At 53.1% G+C, this 20,560-nt stretch overlaps 1 protein-coding gene across 4 annotated transcripts; it reads left to right on the top strand.

The window, feature by feature from the left end:
- Positions 1–11,724: 11,724 nt before the first annotated feature.
- NR4A2 (nuclear receptor subfamily 4 group A member 2) lies at positions 11,725–17,377 on the top strand. 4 transcript variants are annotated; one of them, XM_074595344.1, is made up of 9 exons: positions 11,745–11,984; positions 12,803–12,918; positions 13,121–13,530; positions 13,660–13,986; positions 14,741–14,870; positions 14,960–15,048; positions 15,397–15,599; positions 16,306–16,484; positions 16,559–17,377. In XM_074595344.1, the coding sequence occupies exons 3-9, from the start codon at positions 13,123–13,125 to the stop codon at positions 16,813–16,815; spliced, it is 1,593 nt and encodes a 530-aa protein (XP_074451445.1). In that variant the 5' UTR covers positions 11,745–11,984; positions 12,803–12,918; positions 13,121–13,122; the 3' UTR covers positions 16,816–17,377. The 4 variants fall into 4 exon arrangements, with proteins under 4 accessions (XP_074451442.1, XP_074451443.1, XP_074451445.1 ...); XM_074595343.1 differs by having other exon boundaries at positions 14,960–15,123; XM_074595341.1 differs by having other exon boundaries at positions 11,725–11,984; positions 13,121–13,986; positions 14,960–15,123.
- The last annotated feature ends 3,183 nt before the right edge of the window (positions 17,378–20,560 follow it).

Raw genomic sequence — 20,560 nt, 5'->3', positions numbered from 1 at the left:
TGTAGTGTTTGGAAAAAGCAAGATCCCGAGCCATCGGGTCTCACCCTGCCCCCTTGCAATCCAGGCGCTGGTTCGGCGGGTTAGAAGGGAGTTGGGCACGTAGTACGGACCTGCAGGAAAGGATCTGCCCTTTGCAGGATCAGAGAACGCTCAGGGAACTCCTTTGAAATGCCACTCATAATGTTTAGCACTTTGCCTGTTCTTTGAGAATAGCTAATTGTATTTTGCTCATTAATCTTACGGCAAAATTGCCCCCTTGTTTTACCTTCCCAGATTTACCCGATTTGGATGCCACTTGGAATTAAACGCATTATTAATAACAGCATTTACCTCGTACCTCAAACCGAAGGTATTCCCCAAGTTTGCCTCGGATCCCTCCGTCAAATAAGCCTGCGTACCGGATGGCGTGTGGGTAGGGAGAGGGGGTGGACGTGCCCGTTCCACCTTGCTAATATATTGGCAAGATTTAAACAAGAAATGTTGTCTCTCCCATCCCTGCAGTGGTTCCTCCTGCCCTTTCCCTGCCTGCCCTTCCGCGTCTCCCCCCAGAACCAGGCCCTCTGCTCCCGCAGGCCCCCCCTGCCACCCACCGTCCCGGGACACGTCTTTTAAGGTGGGGTCACGAGCTTTGGGGTATTTGCATTTTTCAGTCTCCCAGCCCACCCAGCTAATTCCTGCTCTGATTCCCACCGAATACATTTCCCAGACTCATTGTCCAGATGTTAACCTGCTGCAAGGTTTGATACATTTGACAGGGAAACAAAAATGCACTTTTACTACTTTGGTAGCTACTTTATTGGCCACGTTTATCAAAGGAGTTTTCACTGGTCTAGATTTTCTTAAATGCTGGTCTAGTTTGCTGTGAGCTTGCAGTGTCAAAGTATCTTGATATAAGACTGAACCATAATTAGACACACAACACCTTTGCAGTGTGTGTTAAACAGGATCTTCATACAGCAGAGAGAATAAATTCTTACAAAGCCATTACATGGCCTTTTTTTTTTAATAAGGTAAATGAGGAAAATTAAAACTTTATATTTCTGTAAAAGTTAGACTAAACTTTTTATTTTGTTAGAAACTTTAATAAAAAAAGGAGAAATTCCCATGGGACTGGGAATGAGTCAGCCTGATTCTCGTCCCTTCATGTAGAAGTTGCCGCTGACTCCAAAGCAAACCGTCCCAGCCTCGCAGCCCAGAGACTGCCGATCAAAAACCTGTCCCCGTCCTTGCTCGGTTATTAATTTGGGCTCATTCCATCTGCAGCAGCGGGTTGTTCTCCTGCAGTGCTCCCTCCCAGGGCACCCGACCCCGCGGGGACCGCAGGCTGCCACCAGCGTGACGGGGTCCACCAGTGCTGGTGGGATGCTGAACGCTGTGAACCAGAAAGCAATATATTTACATCTCATTATCAATATGGCAATAGGGACCAGTTCTGTAGATTTGCTCGCTGCGAAGTATGGGCTAATTTAATACAGATTTGACTGATACAAAGATTGACTCGGTTTCCCGATGATATCTTGTACTGGAATGTTGTGATCTGGAAACTAATATATTTCTTTTTGCTTATCACATCAATACGGCCTAATTTTGTTGGCTTTTGTATTGAACAATCTGGTGAATATACGATCTGGTTTTGATTTCTCCCTGTATGATACCTCTTATTATTAAAGCTCCCTCATCCAAGAAATAATATATTTTTATTTACTAGTAATATTAATGGGATTCAATTTTTAGATCAGTTTTAATCTAGTTTTTCATATTGAAGAACCAGATTCCATTTAGTTAAAACTGAAAAACAACTCAGTTTTTCCTCCGTTCTGTGTGCATGTTGAACTACAGTTTGGATATTTTAACACTACTCTTTTTCTAATCAGCCTTTATTAGTTACTGTGTTTCAAATGCTGCAGAGAAGGCTATATTATTTATTGTGTATTATTACTTGCCTGTTTCTCCATAATTGAGTGGATATGATCAGCATGTACTTTGTGTGCCGTTGGGTGGATGTAAGCACTCCATTTGCACCAAATTCCAGCCGAGCCCTGATGAAAGCCAAGGAGCGCGGCCGGGAGGACGAGAGGTGTTGACGCTCTAGCACCCTCCTCAGAAAGTCGTTGGGAGATGGAGAACACAGGTCGTCCCAACACGGTTTTTGAAGTTCTGCATCCCGCTGAGGACTTGTCTTAACACCTTGACATTGCCCCTTGTCCTGTGCGCGGGCACCACTGAGAAGAGTCTGGCCCCACGCTCTTGCCTCCCGCCCTGTAGCTGTGGCTGGGCATTGAGGAGATCCCTCTCAGGCTGCTCCTCTCCAGCGGAACAGCCCCAGGGCTCTCCGCCTGTCCTCAGCACAGAGATGCTCCGCTCCCTCAGCATCTTTGTTCCCCTGACTCTTGCACGATGCCTGCATCTCTCTGGGAGCAGCAAGTGGCTGCCGTGGTGGGAATCCCCCAGTGCACGCTTCCCAAGGGGGCAGGAGGCTGGGAAGTGCCCGGAGCCCAGAGGAGCGGGTGGGTGCCCCCTTCTTGCCATCCAGAGCCAGCCCCGGTCCCCATCACCCTGGGGCTTCCAAAAGCATCGAAGGCAGAAGACCCCTGGGTGCAGAGCTGGGGGCCTGGCCGGAGCCCAGCCAGGAGCGGAGGCAGCAAAAGGAGCAGCATCGCGCCCCAGAAACCACCCCGGGACTGGGAGATCATGAAGAAAACCATCAGCATCAACGCTGCCGTGGGCAGGACCAAAAAGAGCCCCAAAAGGCCCCCGTGTGATCCACCACCATGGGCAGACCCAGGCACAGCTCCAGAACACCCCAGAAAGGAACAGACTCTACATAGGAGTAGAGCACATTTCTTAGTGAAAGTAAAAATAAGGTTCAGCTGATATTCTACAACAGCGTTTTGAAACTGATAATTAAAAATCTGTTTTAACAATTTTGGTAAATCATTTTCAGCTTAGACTTCCCTTTTTGATGCATTGGAAATAATTAAATTAAATAATAAATTAAATTCAGGCATTTTAAAAAGCCAAATGGTATTTTAATAACTATTCTTGTAATTACAAACACCATTCTCTACACAAGTCCTGTTTTCAATTAACAGCCTGCATTAATGGGTTTATTCTCCCTGCCATTTACCTCTAATGACAGCACCCATCACATACATGAAGAGTTTTGCAAGTTTGTAACTGTCATGAGTTGTTTTTTTCTTCATTTTACCACTATTTCCTGAAGCTTGCAGTCGGTATGAGCCTTTCACCCAGGAGATAACCAGAATTCTCATGAGATTTTGTTTCTGAACGCGTGTTCTGGCACTTGCTAACTGCTGGCCACCCGACGCGGAGCCAGCTGCAGAGGGAGGTGACTGTCACACGAGTGGTGGGACAAACAGAGGATGCCGATAACGCCGCTGTGGGTGACTGTCACGCAGCGCACCCAGGTCTCTCTCTGTGACCACCAGCACCTTCAGCCATGAGATAAGCTTTAACAGCTCTCTTGCCAGAAACAGACTGTATTTCACAACTCAGACTTAGTTCAGGGCGATGATTGCAAAATAGAACCTGGTCACCTCTAGAAATTAAATGTGTGTTTTGCCAACTAGGACTTCACCGGGGGATGAAACCTGGGCATCCCTGGGGAAAGCCCCTCGCCTGGGGACACGTCCCGGCTGGGAGAGACCCAGTGTCTGATAGGTGCCGTGGGACAGGGGGTGACCCGGGCAGAGCTGAATGCCAGCCCAGGGACAGCCCTGGCGGCCGGTGATCGGGGGGTTCTGCTTCTGCCCTGACTTCGTCCCCAGCCGTGCTGGACGGAGGAATTGGCTGGCACCTGCCGGGGCTGGCATGCTCCAGCGCAGCTCTGCAAGGTCGGCACGCACCAGTCTCCCACTTGCTAGTCATGACCATAACAGTTTTCAAAGATACTGGGTAAAATACCCAAAATATATCTATTTCAGGAGGGCTCAAGGATTACAGCCTCAATGGAAAATTATTTTCTTAAGACTCACAGCCCAGAAACCCCCACACCCTGGGCTGCATCCCCAGCAGCGTGGGCAGCAGGGCCGGGGGGGGATTCTGCCCCTCTGCCCCGCTCTGTGAGACCCCCCTGCAGCGCTGCCTCCAGCTCTGGGGCACCAACAGCAGAAGGACACGGAGCTGTTGGAGCGGGGCCAGAGGAGGCCCCGGAGATGCTGGGAGGGCTGGAGCCCCTCTGCTGTGGGGACAGGCTGAGAGAGCTGGGGGGGTTCAGCCTGGAGAAGAGAAGGCTCCGGGGAGACCTTCCAGCCCCTGCCAGGCCCTCAAGGGGCTCCAGGAAAGCTGGGGAGGGACTCTGGAGCGGGGAGGGGAGCCATGGGACGAGGGGGAAGGGTTTTACACTGACAGAGGGGAGATTGAGATGAGATGTGAGGCAGAAATTGTTGGCTGTGAGGGCGGTGAGCCCCTGGCCCAGGTTGCCCAGAGAAGCTGTGGCTGCCCCATCCCTGGAGGGGTTCAAGGCCAGGTTGGACGGGGCTTGGAGCAACCTGGGCTGGTGGGAGGTGTCCCTGCCCGGGGCTGGGGGTGGCCCTGGGTGGGCTTTAAGGTCCCTTCCCACCCAAGCCATTCTGTGATTCTACAATTCCACGACCTGAATGAAGGGGAAGGATTTGGCCCCCAAGCAGTGCACGTCAGTCCTCAAGCGCTGTGGCAGGGCTGGTGAGGCCTACCTAGGCCGCTGCCTGCCGCCCCTGCACAGGCAGGCCGCACATCTGCTGCTTTAAACCACGACACCTTTGTATGCAACTACTTTCGTGAGCAAGGGGTCACGGCCGTCCTCTGTGGCGATGAATTCACCGGGCCAAACACTCTGTGCCTTTGGCAGCAAGTCCACCCTACAGCAAATTGTTTAACGGGGCTTCAACAAAGTGCCTCTCGTTGGGGATGACAGAAATAGACTCCTGGTAACTCGGTCAGACCAGACATTCCTCCAGCATTATGTTTCACATCTGTGAGGCTTTACACAAGCCAGCGCAAGGCAGGACGAGGATAACAATGCCGTGATGTCCCCAGAAACACCCTCTCTCACACAGGCGGTTTTGGCATTTGGCCTCCTGACACCATGAGCAACCTCATTCTCTTGTTACGAGGCTCCAGTAATGAAAAACACCACATCTTGGAGGAAAAATGCTTGGATTTGTGTCTTTGAGCCTTTCCTGGCTGCAGCTGGGAGCAGCGCTGGCCCCAGGCAGACCCAGAGGCACTTTTGGAGCTTATCATTGACCCCCCTGTGCCCCAGGGCCCCCAGACAGCGTTGTCCATCTGGAGACGGAGCCAGCGACACCTCCCGGCCCAGCCGGCTGTCCGGGGGGCTGTGGTGGAAACCTGCCCCTTTTCCCAACTTCAGGGAATTTTTGTTTTCCTGCAGTCAAATACGGCAGTGTCTTCAGGGAGTGTATTTCTGAGGACTGTGTGAGGGGGAAGGATCCCAGTCGTGTTGAGAAAATCCCTCCCAAAACCGGACAGGATTTCACTTAAAACAACAAAAAGGATTTCACTTAAAGAGAGTAGTTAATTAAACCAGATTTCTCTGTGTTTTGTCAGTTAATTCCCAAACTATGGGGAAAACAAAGTGTAATTATGCTATTTTAGAGTGCTTGTGACATAAACACATCACTCAAATGACATTTCTGGGGGGTTCCTGGAGCTGGCAGAACAGCCTGGGGCTGATCCCTGAGCCAGTTCCCAAACGAGCCAGGCGACGGCCAACGGGGGCCCCGGCCACGTCCATTGTCACTGCAGCCAGATGCTGGCCACTGGGACACTGCACATCGCCGTCACCATCCTGATTCCCCATGTGTCGCTAACAGGGACTTCTCCACTGAGGAAACGCGTGAGGCAGAGGGAACAGGTCCCCTCCGAACGCGTAGACCTTCTCTCGCCATGGCCATGGGAGGCAGATCTCTTGTGCTCCGGGTACCATCACCAGCGAGAGCTCCTGGTGATGGCATGGCTGGAAAACGCAAAACAAGAGTGAGGGGACTTGAAAAATCATGGCTCGGGGTTCTTACGCTTTTAAATATGGATGGCTTGCTTTTACTCTGGGCATCCCTGTCAGCACACACACAAAGAGCCAGCCCTTCCTGCTGTCACCACTGTCTTCTTCTGGGGTTGGTGGCCAAACATGCCGCTCCAGGTAGGGACCTGCATCCCCTGGCGAGGCATCTGATCAGGAGCACCTGATCCACGTGCACCTCCACAGCCCACATACATAAATTACAGGGTGGAAAAAAAGTGTAATTACATTCATATATTCTACCGGAAGCAAAATGACTGGAAGAGCTGGAATGGTGCACCCTTCCCCAATCTGCTCATGGGGCAGCTGCCTCTTCCCGGTTGCCGTCCCAGTGCCATTCCTGGGAGAATCTTGGGCTTATTTTGCGATTATTCCAACCGGGCTGGCATCCTCGTCAGACTACAGAAATTCAGAAATGAATCGCAAATGAGAAGCTATAATCGTCTCTGCAGCGTAGTTACTACTTTTGGCATTTCCAAACCTTTTAGGAAAACGCTGCCAAGTTAAACACCCAATCTACGTACGCGTTATACCCGCTCTGCGTGGGGGTGTGTGTTTAAGTATATAGATGTGTGTTTTATGTAAGAAAACTTTGCGCGGCACTTAAAAATAGCCCGTTCTGGGGAGCTGGTTGCATCCAGAGGACGCTGGGCTGACATCAAACCACCACTTTGCACCTCCTCATCGCAGACCTGTCGGATCCAAAAATCCAAAAGCGACAAAACCCAAGCAAATTACCCCAAACGGCGGTGGCTCCCGGCCGCTCCCGGCCGCTCCAGCTCCCGCTCCCCCCTGGAGCGGGAACTGGGTTTAAATTGGTTTAAATCGGTTGGATGGTTCCACCAAGCAGTTCCCGCACAGCTGGATCGCTGGGGAGGGCAGATGTTGCTACCGGCAGCTTAAGCGCAGATGGGCAGAGAGCATATGGAAAGGAAACACGTGCCATATGGGCCGGTTTAGCCTTTCACCTCGAAGGATATCAATCAAATATATCCCGGGAAAAAATAATAATAAAAAAATAATAAAAAAAATAAATAAATGTAATGGCTCAGTGCGGGGGAGATGAATTTCTGTGCCTTGACCTGTGGAATGGCGAGGCGGTGAAGGGGTCTCGTCGCCGCGGTACGAGGGACGTGGCCGAACCCAGCCAGACTTCACAGGCGATAAACATCTATTTGCATTCGGGGGCCTTGACAGCTGTCAAAGCCGGCAGACGTTGACGGGCCACCCGTCGCGCTGCCTTGCCGGTGATAATAAAGGGAAAATACAGCTTTATAGTCTTCTGTAGAATAATCACATGTCAGTAAGAATATAAGTGGAAATAAACATTACTGTAATAAATACCTTTTATATATATATATACACCTTAAACCTAATATAAATACCATATATCACTTATATATGTAATAAATACCTTATATACTGTAATAAATAGCTTATATACTGTAACATATACCTTATGTACTTCATGACTGAGTTTCAGGAGTGGGCTAAGAGCAGGAAAGAAAGAAGAATGATGCTCCTTTGGAAGTTTTAGGAAGATACAACGGAGTGCTCGTGAGCTGCTCCATTCGTGTCCCGAGTCTGGCCGTGAGCCCCCCCCATGCTCTGATGGCTCTGACTTCCCATCGGAGCTTTACCTTTCCATCGGGGCTCTGCCTTCACATCTCAGGCAAAGAAGTGCTAAAGTGAAATCTGGTCCTCTGTCCCTCTGGAAGGTATTCACTGAAGTGATGCTACTTATTTTGGATCCCTCAGTGACACCACCAGTATCTGTCGGTGGAAACATCCCCTGCAGCATGTGGTCACAGAGCGGGGGTGGATCGTGGGAGCCCCGGGGCCCGGTACTACCTCTTTCACAGCCTTGTCCCCAGGGAGCGGGGTCTTGGCCTGCGGCGGGGGTTCCTGACAGCAGTGGCAGCAGCTGCTTGTGCATACTGTGTCTTCTAAGAGCCCATACCTCTCTGTCTTAAACTTTTCACCTGTTGAAGAGGAAACAAAGCTTCCCTCTCCCAAAACATCATGAGTCCGGCGGAGGCTGCGGAGATGCTGAGGGAGCGGAGCATCTCTGTGCTGAGGACAGGCGGAGAGCCCTGGGGCTGTTCCGCTGGAGAGGAGCAGCCTGAGAGGGATCTCCTCAATGCCCAGCCACAGCTACAGGGCGGGGGGCAAGAGCGTGGGGCCAGACTCTTCTCAGTGGTGCCCGCGCACAGGACAAGGGGCAACGGGCACAAACCGGGACACGGGAACTTCCAGCCCCACAGGAGGGAAAACTCCTTTCCTGGGAGGGTGCCCGAGCCCTGGCCCAGGCTGCCCAGAGAGGTGTGGAGTCTCCTGCTCTGCAGAGATCCCAAACCCGCCTGGACGCGTTCCTGCCCGACGGCTCTGGGGGACCCTGCTCTGGCAGGGGCTGGGACCGGGTGACCTCCAGGGGTCCCTGCCAACCCCGGACGCTCTGGGATTCCGGGATCATCCTGAAACACTTGCCTGAGTGTCCTGGTTTCAGCTGGGATAATTTTCTTTCTCGTAGCTGCTGCGTTTTGGATTGAGTGTGAGGATAATGCTGATGACACGTGTTGCTTTAGTTGTTGCTAAGTAATGTTTATGTTAGTCGAGGACTTTGTCAGCTTCCAATAGAGGCTGAGAGGGAGCACAGACAGGACAAGTTGGCCACAAGTCCATGCCATAGACGTCATGCTCGGCGTATAAATGGGGATTGGCCGGGGGGACAGGAATCCGTGATTGTTATTGGGACAGGCTGGGCATGCGATCATGGGGTGCTGAGAGCAGCTTGTGTTGTATCACTTGATTTTGCATATTCTTTTACTATTGTTATTATTATTATTGTTGTTGTTGCTGCTGTTCTTGTTATTCTCCTCTTCCGTTACTGTTCTATTAAACTGCCTTATCTCAACCCATGAGTTTTTCCCTTTCTCCCTCTTCTCCCTACCCAGTGCCGGGGGGGAGCGATGAAGCGGCTGCATGGCCCTCGCCGCCGGCTGGGCTAAACCGGGGGGGGTTTAGCAGAGCTCCTGATGTGTGGCGGTCACTGCGGGCACTAGCCACAGCGATAACTGTGCCTGGCTGTGGTGGCAACTGCCACCACTGCACCACAGATGCCGGGTGCAGAATCGGCGCCGGGCTGCCACAGCTGCTGCCCTCCCGGCTGGAACAACAGAACTCCATCACGGGGATCCAGTATCGGTCTTTCTCCTCATGGAGGTACAGCTACGGCTGCCACAGGGCAGTGTCTGCGCTTCTCAGCCTTAAACACCAACTTTCCTTGGGAATTCGCGACGCTCACAGATAGGAGTGACATGAGTTTTTGTGCTTTTATTGAAAACAACGGCACCTGAAGCAGTGCTACACACAGACCGTCTCCAAATCTGGCCCGTGGGGCCAGCTGCAGTGCATCCTCCAGTGGCAGCTGCTCTAACGAGCTGGGAAACCTCGTTAGCGGTGGGTGCAGCCTTTCAGGAAGATGGATTTTTACTTTTTGGAGTACGCTTGGGGACAGCTCTCCTGTATGGGCCATTCAGGGCCACAAATGCTCCTGATTCACCTTTGGGTCTCTCAGCCACCGGCGGCAGGGAGCGGGCACATCATCCTCAGTGCTTTGGGGGCAAAGCAACGGTTCTCTGTAATTGAATGCGTTCTTTGTGCTTGTGCCTTCAGGTACCAAAATACAGCATTTCACCACATGTACAAAATTGTGTTTGCATTTATTTAATTTAGAGCTCTTTTTCAAAAAAGCATGTAGTCTTGAATGTTTGTTCTCCCTTTTTTTTCACATCATTACTCTGATACTGCTTGATTAGCTCCCTCCCCAGTCATGATTGGTAATTAAAATAGGCATTAAAATTAGTCACTTAGCAATTTTGCTGTTCAATTGGCAATTAAATTACTTAATTGCAATTAAAGTCCTAATTTTAATTGGCAAAATGATAGATGTAGATTTAAGATAATATGTATAAATACTTTAATAAGTGTCTATATAAGGATTACTTAATTACTCAACTTCAAGTTTATGCTGTTAACTTTAGAACTTTTAAGTGAGTAATGAAATTTATATTACATCTATTCTAAGGATATGGTAATTAGATGTGTTACTTATCCCTATAAGGGCCTGTGCGGTAAGTTTCTTCTGCGGTGGTGAAAGTATAGCCCGGGTGAAGTACTGTGGGGTGATGGATGCCGCCGGCCGGGTGACAGCGAGGGGACGCGCGGGGCACGCACCACACGGGCGATGCCAGAGCAGCGCCCCAGGACACGGGAAGGTGGCTTCAAACAGCCCGTGGGGACCAGGGGCACCTTACGGCGATACATATGATTTCTTCGCTCACCTTTACCATCTCGTCTCCCGCTGGATAAACCCGGGCAGCAGCTCTGCAGGGAATGGAACCCCGGGGCGCTGGGAGCCGAGGGCGGGCAGCAGCTTGGTTTGGGTGCTAGAGCTTTCACAGCGTAAGCTGAAAGGGAGAAGCACGTGCAAAGAGAGAGCGATGGCTTAACCCACTGCGAGGAACGTGATAGGAAGGAATGAGCAGAGTTTGACAGAAACCACTCGTATTTAAGTGCTTCACAGGGTTTTTATGTAAGGATTTTGTGTTGGAAATGTTGGCTTTTTAGGTGAAGGTTGCACCGCGTCGGGTGCGTTATCCCGTGGTTCTGCACAGAGCAGCACTTACAGAATTCAATGTACAGCAGCTGCTGCCCACCAGCCCTCCCTCTCGCACCTCCAGCCGCTGGAACTTCGCAGTGGGAACAGGACACCCAAATCTGGGACTTCTGCCCCTTTTTTTTTTCTTTGCAGGCTTCCTTTTTTGAGGGTCCGGCGGGAAGGCCTGGGCTCCGTGTCAGATCCCACCGTGCAGGGAGCCGAGTGTCCCCCTCCCTCCGCCGCGGACCCGCCCGAAGCCCATCACAGCGGTGCCAAATTCAGGTTCCCTGTCTCTTTTTTAACAAGCCAGGCACCCTTAATTACACCGAACCATTATTCCGACGCCTCCTCCAGCCCGCACCGACCCAAACTTCATTAGCGATGCAAATCAGAGGGGCCGTGCCTGTGCAACGCTGCGGGAAGGGGGGGGGAAGGAATAAATAAAATAATTTTTTTTTTTTTTTTTTTTTTTGCATGGGAAATGGGAACGTTTTCCGCGCGGCTGGTGAGAAACGGAGGCGACAAAACCCAGGGCGGCGCGGATGTGCGGCGGAACACGAAAATAAGGGGTTTTCACCCCAAAAAAGGGGCCCGGGGCGGCGGGGAGCTCCCGGGCCCTCGGGGGCTCAGGTCGGCGCCCCGAAGGGCCCGGGAGCTGCCCGCCGCCCCGGGAGCCCCTCGTCGGGGCGCGCGCTATTTTTGGCGCGCCGGCTGGCTGCGTCAATGATGACGCAAGAGGTGGGGAGGGCGGGGGGGGGGGAAGACACGCGCCGCCACGCCCCGTTCTCCCTCCGCCTCCCCCCCCGCCATCGCCGGGGCGGGTGACGCCACCGCCCTCTATGCAAATGAGGCCACGCCCCCGCCCCGCGCGCCCGGGAGGGGGCGTGCCCGTTGGGCGTGATGTCACCGTCGGAAATTGACTAAAAGGGAGGGGGGCGTGGCCGGGCCGGCCCCCCGGCGGCGCTGATTGGTGGAGGGGGGCGGGTGACGCGGCGTGACGCGCGGGGGGCTCGCGGCGCACGTTGGCTGTGGCAGAGGGAGCCCACATAAACAAAGGCACATTGCGGGGACGGGGGACACTCCGGCCGCCGCGCTCCCCGGCACAGACACGTCCCGCCACGCCACCGCCGCCGCGTCCCGCCACCGCCGCCGCGTCCCGCCAACACCGTGTCCCGCCACCGCCGTTTCCCTCCACCGCCGTTTCCCGCCACCTCCGCGCCCCGCCACGCCGCGTTCCGCCACGCCGCCCGGCACTTGGATGCATGCACAGGTCTCCGCTCTCCGGTGAGTGCCCACGCGTGTGTCCCCACGCCCGCCCCCCCCCCAAAAAAAAAAAAAACACCCCAAAATCAGGCTTCCACGCGCGAGGCTGGGGGAGCATCTCCAGCTGCCGGGGGCGGGGGGGAGCCCCGGAGGGGTTCGTGGGCGCCTGTCACGCGTGGGGGTGGCAGGAATCGGCGTGGGTCCCCGCCGGGATGGAGGTGGCGGGGTGCCCACGGGAGCGGGCAAACCTCCGCCGTCCGCAGCCGCGTCTCTCGCCTGGAGCCGTGGAAGCGCACCGGCTTCTCCCGGACGAAAAAAACGGGGGAAGGGGGGAAGCCAGCCCGGGTGGGTGCGTGCGAGCCGGCGGACAAGTTTTCTGTCGCGATTTAAGACAAACCAACCCCACAGGCAGCTCCTCGGGCGCGGGGATCTCGGGGTCCTCGACGGGGCAGGATCTCCCCGCTCCTAAAGAGCATCTCCCGCGTCTCTGTGGCCGGGGTGGGGATGTCGCTGACCCCGGGGACATCCCGAAGAGCATCTCCTGCATCTCTGTGCCCGGGGTGGGGATGTTATTGCTCTCGAAGAGCATCTCCCGCGTGTGTGTGACCAGGGTGGGGATGTCACTGATCTGGGGGACATCCCGAAGAGCATCTCCTGTGTGTCTGTGCCCGGGATGGGGATGTCATCGCTCCCGAAGAGCGTCTCCTGTGTGTCTGTGACCGGAGTTGGGGATGTCATTGCTCCCGAAGAGCATCTCCCCTGCGTCTGTGCTCGGGGTGGGGATGTCATTCCTCCCGGGGACGTCCTGAAGAGCATCTTCCCTCCTGTCTGTGTTGCAGCCAGTATACCGGGCGGGCTGGAGCCCTTCTCCTCCTCTGCGCTTTAAAACTTCGCCGCTGATCTCCGACGCTGTCTGCCCTCGGCTCCCCCGACAACGCCTCCAGCTCGGCTGAAGGTTTGTGTCCCCCCCTTCCCATGGCTCCCTCCGTAACCAGGCTGGGTCCGCCACCCCGGGCTCCCACGGTTCATCCCCGCATCCCCCCGTTTGCCGGTCGGGACACCACGCTGCCCTGACCGGCGAACGGGGGAATGCTGCGGGGGGGTGGATGGAGCGTGGTTGTACGGTCCGAGTCTATATGACCCTGTTTCGTTTCCAGCCATGCCCTGTGTTCAGGCTCAGTATGGGTCCTCGCCTCAAGGAGCCAGCCCGGCCTCCCAGAGCTACGGTTACCACTCTTCGGGAGAATACAGCTCCGATTTCTTAACTCCAGAGTTTGTCAAGTTTAGCATGGACCTCACCAACACTGAAATCACTGCCACCACTTCTCTCCCCAGCTTCAGTACCTTTATGGACAACTACAACACAAGCTACGACGTGAAGCCACCTTGCTTGTACCAAATGCCCCTCTCCGGACAGCAGTCCTCCATTAAGGTGGAAGACATTCAGATGCACGGCTACCAGCAGCACGGCCACCTCCCCCCCCAGTCCGAGGAAATGATGTCCCACTCGGGCTCCGTGTACTACAAGCCCTCGTCGCCCCCGACCCCCTCCACGCCCGGCTTCCAGGTGCAGCACGGCCCCATGTGGGACGACCCCGGCTCCCTGCACAACTTCCACCCCAACTACGTGGCCACCACGCACATGATCGAGCAGCGCAAAACGCCCGTCTCCCGCCTCTCCCTCTTCTCCTTCAAGCAGTCGCCCCCCGGCACCCCCGTCTCCAGCTGCCAGATGCGCTTCGACGGGCCCCTCCACGTCCCCATGAACCCGGAGCCGGCCGGGGGCCACCACGCCGTGGATGGGCAGGCCTTCGCCGTCCCCAACCCCATCCGCAAGCAGCCCTCCATGGCCTTCCCCGGGCTGCAGCTGGGCCACGCTCCCCAGCTGCTGGACAGCCAGGTGCCATCGCCACCCTCCCGGGGGTCCCCCTCCAACGAGGGGCTCTGCGCCGTCTGCGGGGACAACGCCGCCTGCCAGCACTACGGCGTCCGCACCTGTGAGGGATGCAAGGGCTTCTTCAAGGTGAGCGGGCAGGGGCGGCGGGGGGGACCCGCCGGGGCGCGGAGCCGCTCTCCCCTTCAGATGGAAATTGGTTAGGACAGAGAACCGTGTCTGAGCTAACCAAGTGGAACAGAATTCCCTGTGGTAAAATTAAGTGATCTCTTTATTTCACCATCCTGATTGAATAATCTTATCATTTTAAATAGAGAAGGTCTCCAAGGAATGTAAATAATATGAATGCCCACGGATTTGTATTTACCGAGCGTCTCCTTCCCTCCTCTTGGCATATAAAACGCAGCTAGGAGCTGCGAGGTTAGCTCAAATGTTAACGCTATCAATTTTCTCCTGTTAAATGCCCTGGAAAAAAAGAAGAGAAAAAATAGAAAGGGGAAAAAAAAAAGGGAAGAAAAAAAAAGAGAAAAAAGAAAGGAGGAAAAAAAAAAAGAAAGGGGGGGAAGAAAGGGAAAAAAGAAAAAAGACAGGGAAAAAGAGAAAAAAGAAAGGGAAAAAGAAATTTAAAAAAAGATCAAAAAGAAAGGCAAAAAAAGAAAGGGGAAAGGAAAAAAAGAAAGGAAAAAAGAGAAAAAAGAAAGGGGGGTAAAGAAAAAGAAAGAGTGGAAGAAAAAAGAAAGAAAATAAATAAAAAAAAAAAGCGGGGGCGGGGGGGAAGATAGGAGTGATGGGAAAAGAAATAAAGAGAAGAGTGGGGAGGCAGCGGTGGCCGGGGAGCGGGGTGTGCAGGCCCCTCCACTGACCCGTCCCGTCCCCCCCCCAGCGCACGGTGCAGAAGAACGCCAAGTACGTCTGCCTGGCCAACAAGAACTGCCCGGTGGACAAGCGCCGCCGCAACCGGTGCCAGTACTGCCGCTTCCAGAAGTGCCTGGCCGTCGGCATGGTCAAGGAGGGTGAGTCCGCGGGGCCGGCGCACCCCGAGGCCGGGGCCAGCCGTGGCGGGGAGCCCAGCCGAGCCCCGTCCCCCTGTCTCTCTTCGCAGTGGTGCGCACAGACAGCCTCAAAGGCCGGAGGGGTCGCTTGCCATCCAAACCGAAGAGCCCCCAGGAGCCCTCTCCCCCCTCTCCCCCGGTGAGTCTGATCAGTGCGCTGGTGAGAGCCCATGTCGACTCCAACCCGGCTATGACCAGCCTGGACTATTCCAGGGTAAGCTGGACCGAGCTCGCGTAGGGACCTGGCTGCGCCCACCCACCGCTCCGGTGGCCGGGGGGAGCGGTCAGCCGGTGGCACGCCGTCCTCGCCGCTCGGCCTCGGTGCTGGCCCGCGGCGGCCCCGGAGGGGCTGCCGCGGGCCAGCACCGAGACCGAGCGGCCAGGGGCTCTGCTAACGGGTTTTAGCAATTTCACGGGTTATATACTTTAGAGAACCTCATTAAGGGCTTTTTTTTTTTTTTTTTTTTTTTTTAAAATGAATTTCCAGTTCCAGGCTAACCCCGACTACCAGCTGAGCGGGGACGACACTCAGCACATCCAGCAGTTCTACGATCTCCTGACCGGCTCCATGGAGATCATCCGGGGGTGGGCGGAAAAAATTCCCGGCTTCACCGATCTGCCCAAAACGGACCAGGATCTGCTCTTTGAATCCGCCTTCCTGGAGCTGTTTGTGCTGCGGCTGGCGTACAGGTGAGCGGGGCAGGAGCCGAGGGGGGCACTTCTGGGCCGTTATGAAATCAGATCCTTTCAAGGTCCACTGATCTGCGTTTTATTAACTCCTCGGTAATTAGGTGCCTCTTAAATCCTTCATTTATTGCTCCTCAAGTAATTAGTTGTTTAGCTTTTCTCCCCCCATCTTCTCTTCTCTTTTTCTTTAACCTTTCTTTCCCTTTTTCTTTTTTCTTTTTCTTTTTTCTTTTTCTTTTTTCTTTTTCTTTTTTCTTTTTCTTTTTTCTATTTCTCTTTCCCTTTCTTTCCCTTTCTCTTTCCCTTTCTCTTTCCCTTTCTCTTTCCCTTTCTCTTTCCCTTTCTCTTTCCCTTTCTCTTTCCCTTTCTCTTTCCCTTTCTCTTTCCCTTTCTCTTTCCCTTTCTCTTTCCCTTCCCCTCTTTTTCCTCTTTCCCTTTCTCTTTCCCTTCCCCTCTTTTTCCTCTTTCCCTTTCTCTTTCCCTTCCCCTCTTTTTCCTCTTTCCCTTTCTCTTCTCTGTTTTATTTTTCTTCCTCTCTTTCGCCATCTTTATTTCTCTTTTTCTCCTTTCACTCCTCTTTCTCTTTTTAACATTTGTCTTTCCTTTTCTCCTTCTCTTTCTTTTCTTTCTTTTTCTCTCCCTCTCTGATTTTTTCCCTTCTCCTCCCTTCACTCCTCGGTTCATTTTGGGGCTGTCACGTTCCCCGCAGGTCAAACCCGGTGGAGGGCAAGCTCATCTTCTGCAACGGGGTGGTCCTGCACCGGCTGCAGTGCGTCCGCGGCTTCGGGGAGTGGATCGATTCCATTGTGGAATTTTCCTCCAACTTGCAAAACATGAACATCGATATCTCTGCCTTCTCTTGCATCGCGGCCCTGGCCATGGTCACAGGTCGGTGTCCCCCCCCCTCGCTGGGCAGCTCCTCACCCCCCCGCCAGCCTCTAACCCCATCCTTCTCTTTGCAGAGAGGCACGGGCTGAAGGAACCCAAGAGGGTGGAAGAACTTCAGAACAAGATTGTAAATTGTCTCAAAGACCACGTGACTTTTAATAACGGGGGCCTGAATCGCCCCAACTATTTGTCCAAACTCTTGGGGAAGCTCCCCGAACTCCGCACGCTTTGCACGCAGGGGCTGCAGCGCATTTTCTACCTGAAACTGGAAGACTTGGTGCCACCGCCAGCAATAATCGACAAACTTTTTCTGGACACTTTACCTTTCTAAGACTCTTCCCCTGCCCTTCCAGCGAACTGGAGAGAAACGTCACCTGTCTGAAGGGGAACTGGCCTGGGCCCAAAGCGGCACCCCTGGGTGCCAGCCCCCCCGTCCCCACCAGTGTTGCTGACCCCCTGCAGGCAGAGCGCGAAGGGGCGTTTTTGGCTCTGGGGCATCATGGATGCAGATCATGGACTACACAAACACCATGGTATAAACTTTTTATTATCAGCTTATAAATGAATTTATTATTGAGGACTTCTGATTAAAAAGGTGAACACATCTGGCAACGCCGGATGCGCAGCTAAGACTCACGCGGTGACAAAGAAAGCGTTAAGGTGACCCACAAGTCTCACCCTCCTAAAGACTAAAGTTTTCTGCTGTAAAAGAAAGCTGTAATATATACAAAACCTAAATGTTGCGTGGGTGGCATGTCATTAAAGAAGGCGAAGGCTTGTAAATTTATCAGATGCAGTTTGGCTTTTTAAAAATTATTCTGTGCCTATTTATGAAGAAATATGGAAAACAATTCTAAAAAAATAAATTAAAAGTAAAAGCTAAACGTGTTTGCAAGAAAAAAAAAAAAAAACAAAAAAAAAGAGAAAAAAAAAGAATAAAGAGAAAGAAAAATAAATCCCTCCGTACCAGGAAAGCATGACGATTCTAGGGTGACGATGTTATAGGCACTTGCTATTTCAGTAATGTCTATATTCTATAAATAGTATTTCAGACACTATGTAGTCTGTTAGCTTTTATAAAGACTGGTAGTTATCTAAGCTTCAAACGTTTTCTCAATTGTAAAATAGGTGGGCACAAGTATTACAGAACCCGAAATCCTCCCCAAAGGGACACATAGTGTTTGTAAACACCGTCCGACATTCCTTGTTTGTAAGTGTTGTATGTACTGTTGATGTTGATTAAAAAAGAAGTTTATATCTTGATTATTTTGTTGTCTAAAGCTAAACAAATCTTGCATGCAGCAGCTTTTGACTGTTTCCAGAGTGCTTATAATATACATAACTCCCTGGAAATTACTGAGCACTTTGAATTTTTGGTTTGTTTTGTTCCGGTTTTTTTTATGTCTAAAACTGTCGGTTAATATATTATTTTATGTTCGAGTAATATTTTTAATATTGCCATATTCTGTAGTATTTTTCTTTGAATATTTCCCGTATGGCACATGAGACAGGTCACTGCCTTTTTTTCTATGGTGTACGACAGTTAGAAACGCCGATTTATTTTATTTTATTTTTATTTTATTTTTTTCCTCCTGATAACTCTTTCTTTGAGAAAGACAATTTTAATGTTTACAACAATAAAACGCGTAAACGAATAGAATCTCGTCTTCTTTCTGTCCAAGCGAGAAGCAGCACCGCCAGCATCCCTTGCCCGCAGAGGACAATAGCCTCTGACAGTGTAGTAATAAACCGCAGAGGAGGACGGATGGGGCAGGTTCCTCCTGCGGCGGGACGCGCCGGCTTCTGCGGGAGGAAGAGGAGGAAAACCTGAGGCCGCCAGGTTGGTCCTTTCCCACATCTTTGCCGGGGCAGCATCCAGCTCCGGCGGCGGAGCATCCCTCCGTCCTCCCGCAAGCCTTTCCTTCGGCAAATCCTCTGATTTGCGGGGGCGGGGGGGTCTCATTCCTAAACGGAGAGGGGGTCGGAGGAGGGGAGGGGGGCAGAGCTGCTTGCTCCCGGGGGGTTAAGGAATGCGCCGCTTCCCAGAAAACTCCGGGATGCTGGAAAGCTTCCCGGCGAGACCGGCGGCTTTGCCGGCATCACCGACGCGCTTAGAAACTTTTCGGGCGAAGGATGCCAGCAGCATCCCGGGCTTCCAGAAGGCGGTGGGACGTGGGTGTCCTCCCCCCCAATCCCGGCGGTGCTCGCCCGGTGGCGACGGGCTGCGGTCGGCGGCTCTGCCGAACGGCAGAGCCGCCGACCGCAGCCCGTCGCCACCGGGCGAGCACCCCCCGGGCGAGCCCCGAGGCGTCCTTCGAGGGCTAAAACGGCCCCTGTGGGTTTTGTCGGGGGTCGGGACCGCGCGGCCCGGAATTAATTACGAAAAGAAAATAAAAAATAAAAGAGTTGGGAGAAGGACTAAAAGTCGGTGCCGCGGCGGGCAATTAGCGGGAGTTGTTGGGAGGCTGCGCCGGGTCCGGGCACGGGAGTCGCGGCGACTTTAACCCTGAAATGATTGAAATCGCCACCTGCGCTCGTTTGTGTCTTTTTTTTTTCTTTTTTATTTTTTTTTCCTTTCCTCTCGAGCCGCTTTCTCCGAGCGCTTTCCTCCCTGCCGTTTGTAAGGACTTTGCTATCGCCCTTAATCCCCTGCATCTGGCGGGGGGGGGGGGAGCAGAACTTCCCCTGCCCACCTGCCTCGGCTTTTCCCCGCAACCGCCTACGCGATCCCATCATCCCGCAGCTTTCCCAGCCTCTTCCCGCAGCTTTTTCAGGTTCTTCCCCCAGCTTTTCCCGGTACTTCCCTCCCCTCCGCATCCTTCCGGCCGGGCGCTCGCTGCGGTACCGGGGCAGCGGGGGGGGTGCGAGGGGCCGGGGCGGGCGGAGTGTATGTGTCTGTCTGTCTGTCTGTCCAGGCAGGAGCATCCGGGATGGAGCCGGGAGGGAAGGTGTCCAGACGGCGGGGGGGGGGCTCTCCCCGCAAGGGAATTCGCCCCCCGCAGCCGGGGCGAGCGGGAGAGGGAAGAGCTGCTGAAGTCCCGGCGCTCCCGGGAGAGGAGCCCGCTGCTTCCCCGGCTTTGCAGCCCCTTAGGAGGGAAGGGAGGAAGGGGAGAAGCAAGCACTGTATAGAAAAATGTTTGGAGCAGAAGCTCAATGCAGAATATGGGGCTGAAGGGATAATTTTTAAATGGTAACACCGATGGGAGGATTTACTTAAAGATTTTACTCCTGTAGGCAGGCAGCGTTTCAGATTAGTAACTGTCTAAATGATTTTAGCTCCGTGCTGATTGGGAATTTTGTTTCTGCCTTTTCTGCTTGGCTTGTGCGAGGAGGCAGACAGAAACCATTCCCGTTTGTTCCCTCAGGATTTCCTTTTTTTGTAGTTCGTTATCAGGCCGCTGGGCTGGTTTGAACCTAACTTTTTTTGCTCATACGATTGCACTGTCTTCTGCGGAGTTACCCCTGGCAGGCACCGGTGCACGAGAACGGAGCCTGTTTGCTCTGTTTGTCTGAAAGCCACATTTCTATTCCCAGCGAAGCCCCGGCAGTCGCGCTGGGGACTGTCTCGCTGCTCCTCTCCGGAGCCGGACACCTGTCTCCTCCCGCTGGGCAAGGATGAGAAGATTGCGCTAAGGCACAATTTTCCAGAACACGCTGGGGTTTACAAACTTGACAAACAAACTTGGGGGGGGGGATATTCGGGTCAGGTGTTTGCTTATACAGTACATCGCGTTCCACTCGTGACATTTAATTTAAGCTTTATTTATCGGAGGGCCTGGATACCGTAGCGGGTGCCTTGCATGTGTTATTCTTCGAGTCCCATAAAACCGTGCTTGTCTGCAGTAATTCTGATATAATTCACAATTGGTGACTTAGGGACAAGGAAGTGTCGCGACGTGTTCTGAAACCGCCTTTCCCGAGCGTAGCACCGGGAAGATGAATTACTGCAGGCACAAGACCCGTGTAGGAGCTTTATTAGTTTGGGAATGCAATCAGCAACACTTGCTTTCTTAGTCCTTTACCTAATTATCCTCATTGCATGTGTCACATACACGGAGAGCAGCCAGGAGGAATTT

The sequence above is a fragment of the Larus michahellis genome, chromosome 7, assembly GCF_964199755.1.
Source record: "Larus michahellis chromosome 7, bLarMic1.1, whole genome shotgun sequence".
NCBI lineage: Eukaryota > Metazoa > Chordata > Aves > Charadriiformes > Laridae > Larus > Larus michahellis.
Note: the sequence above shows the minus strand (reverse complement) of the source record. Positions and strands in the feature narration are given on the sequence as shown.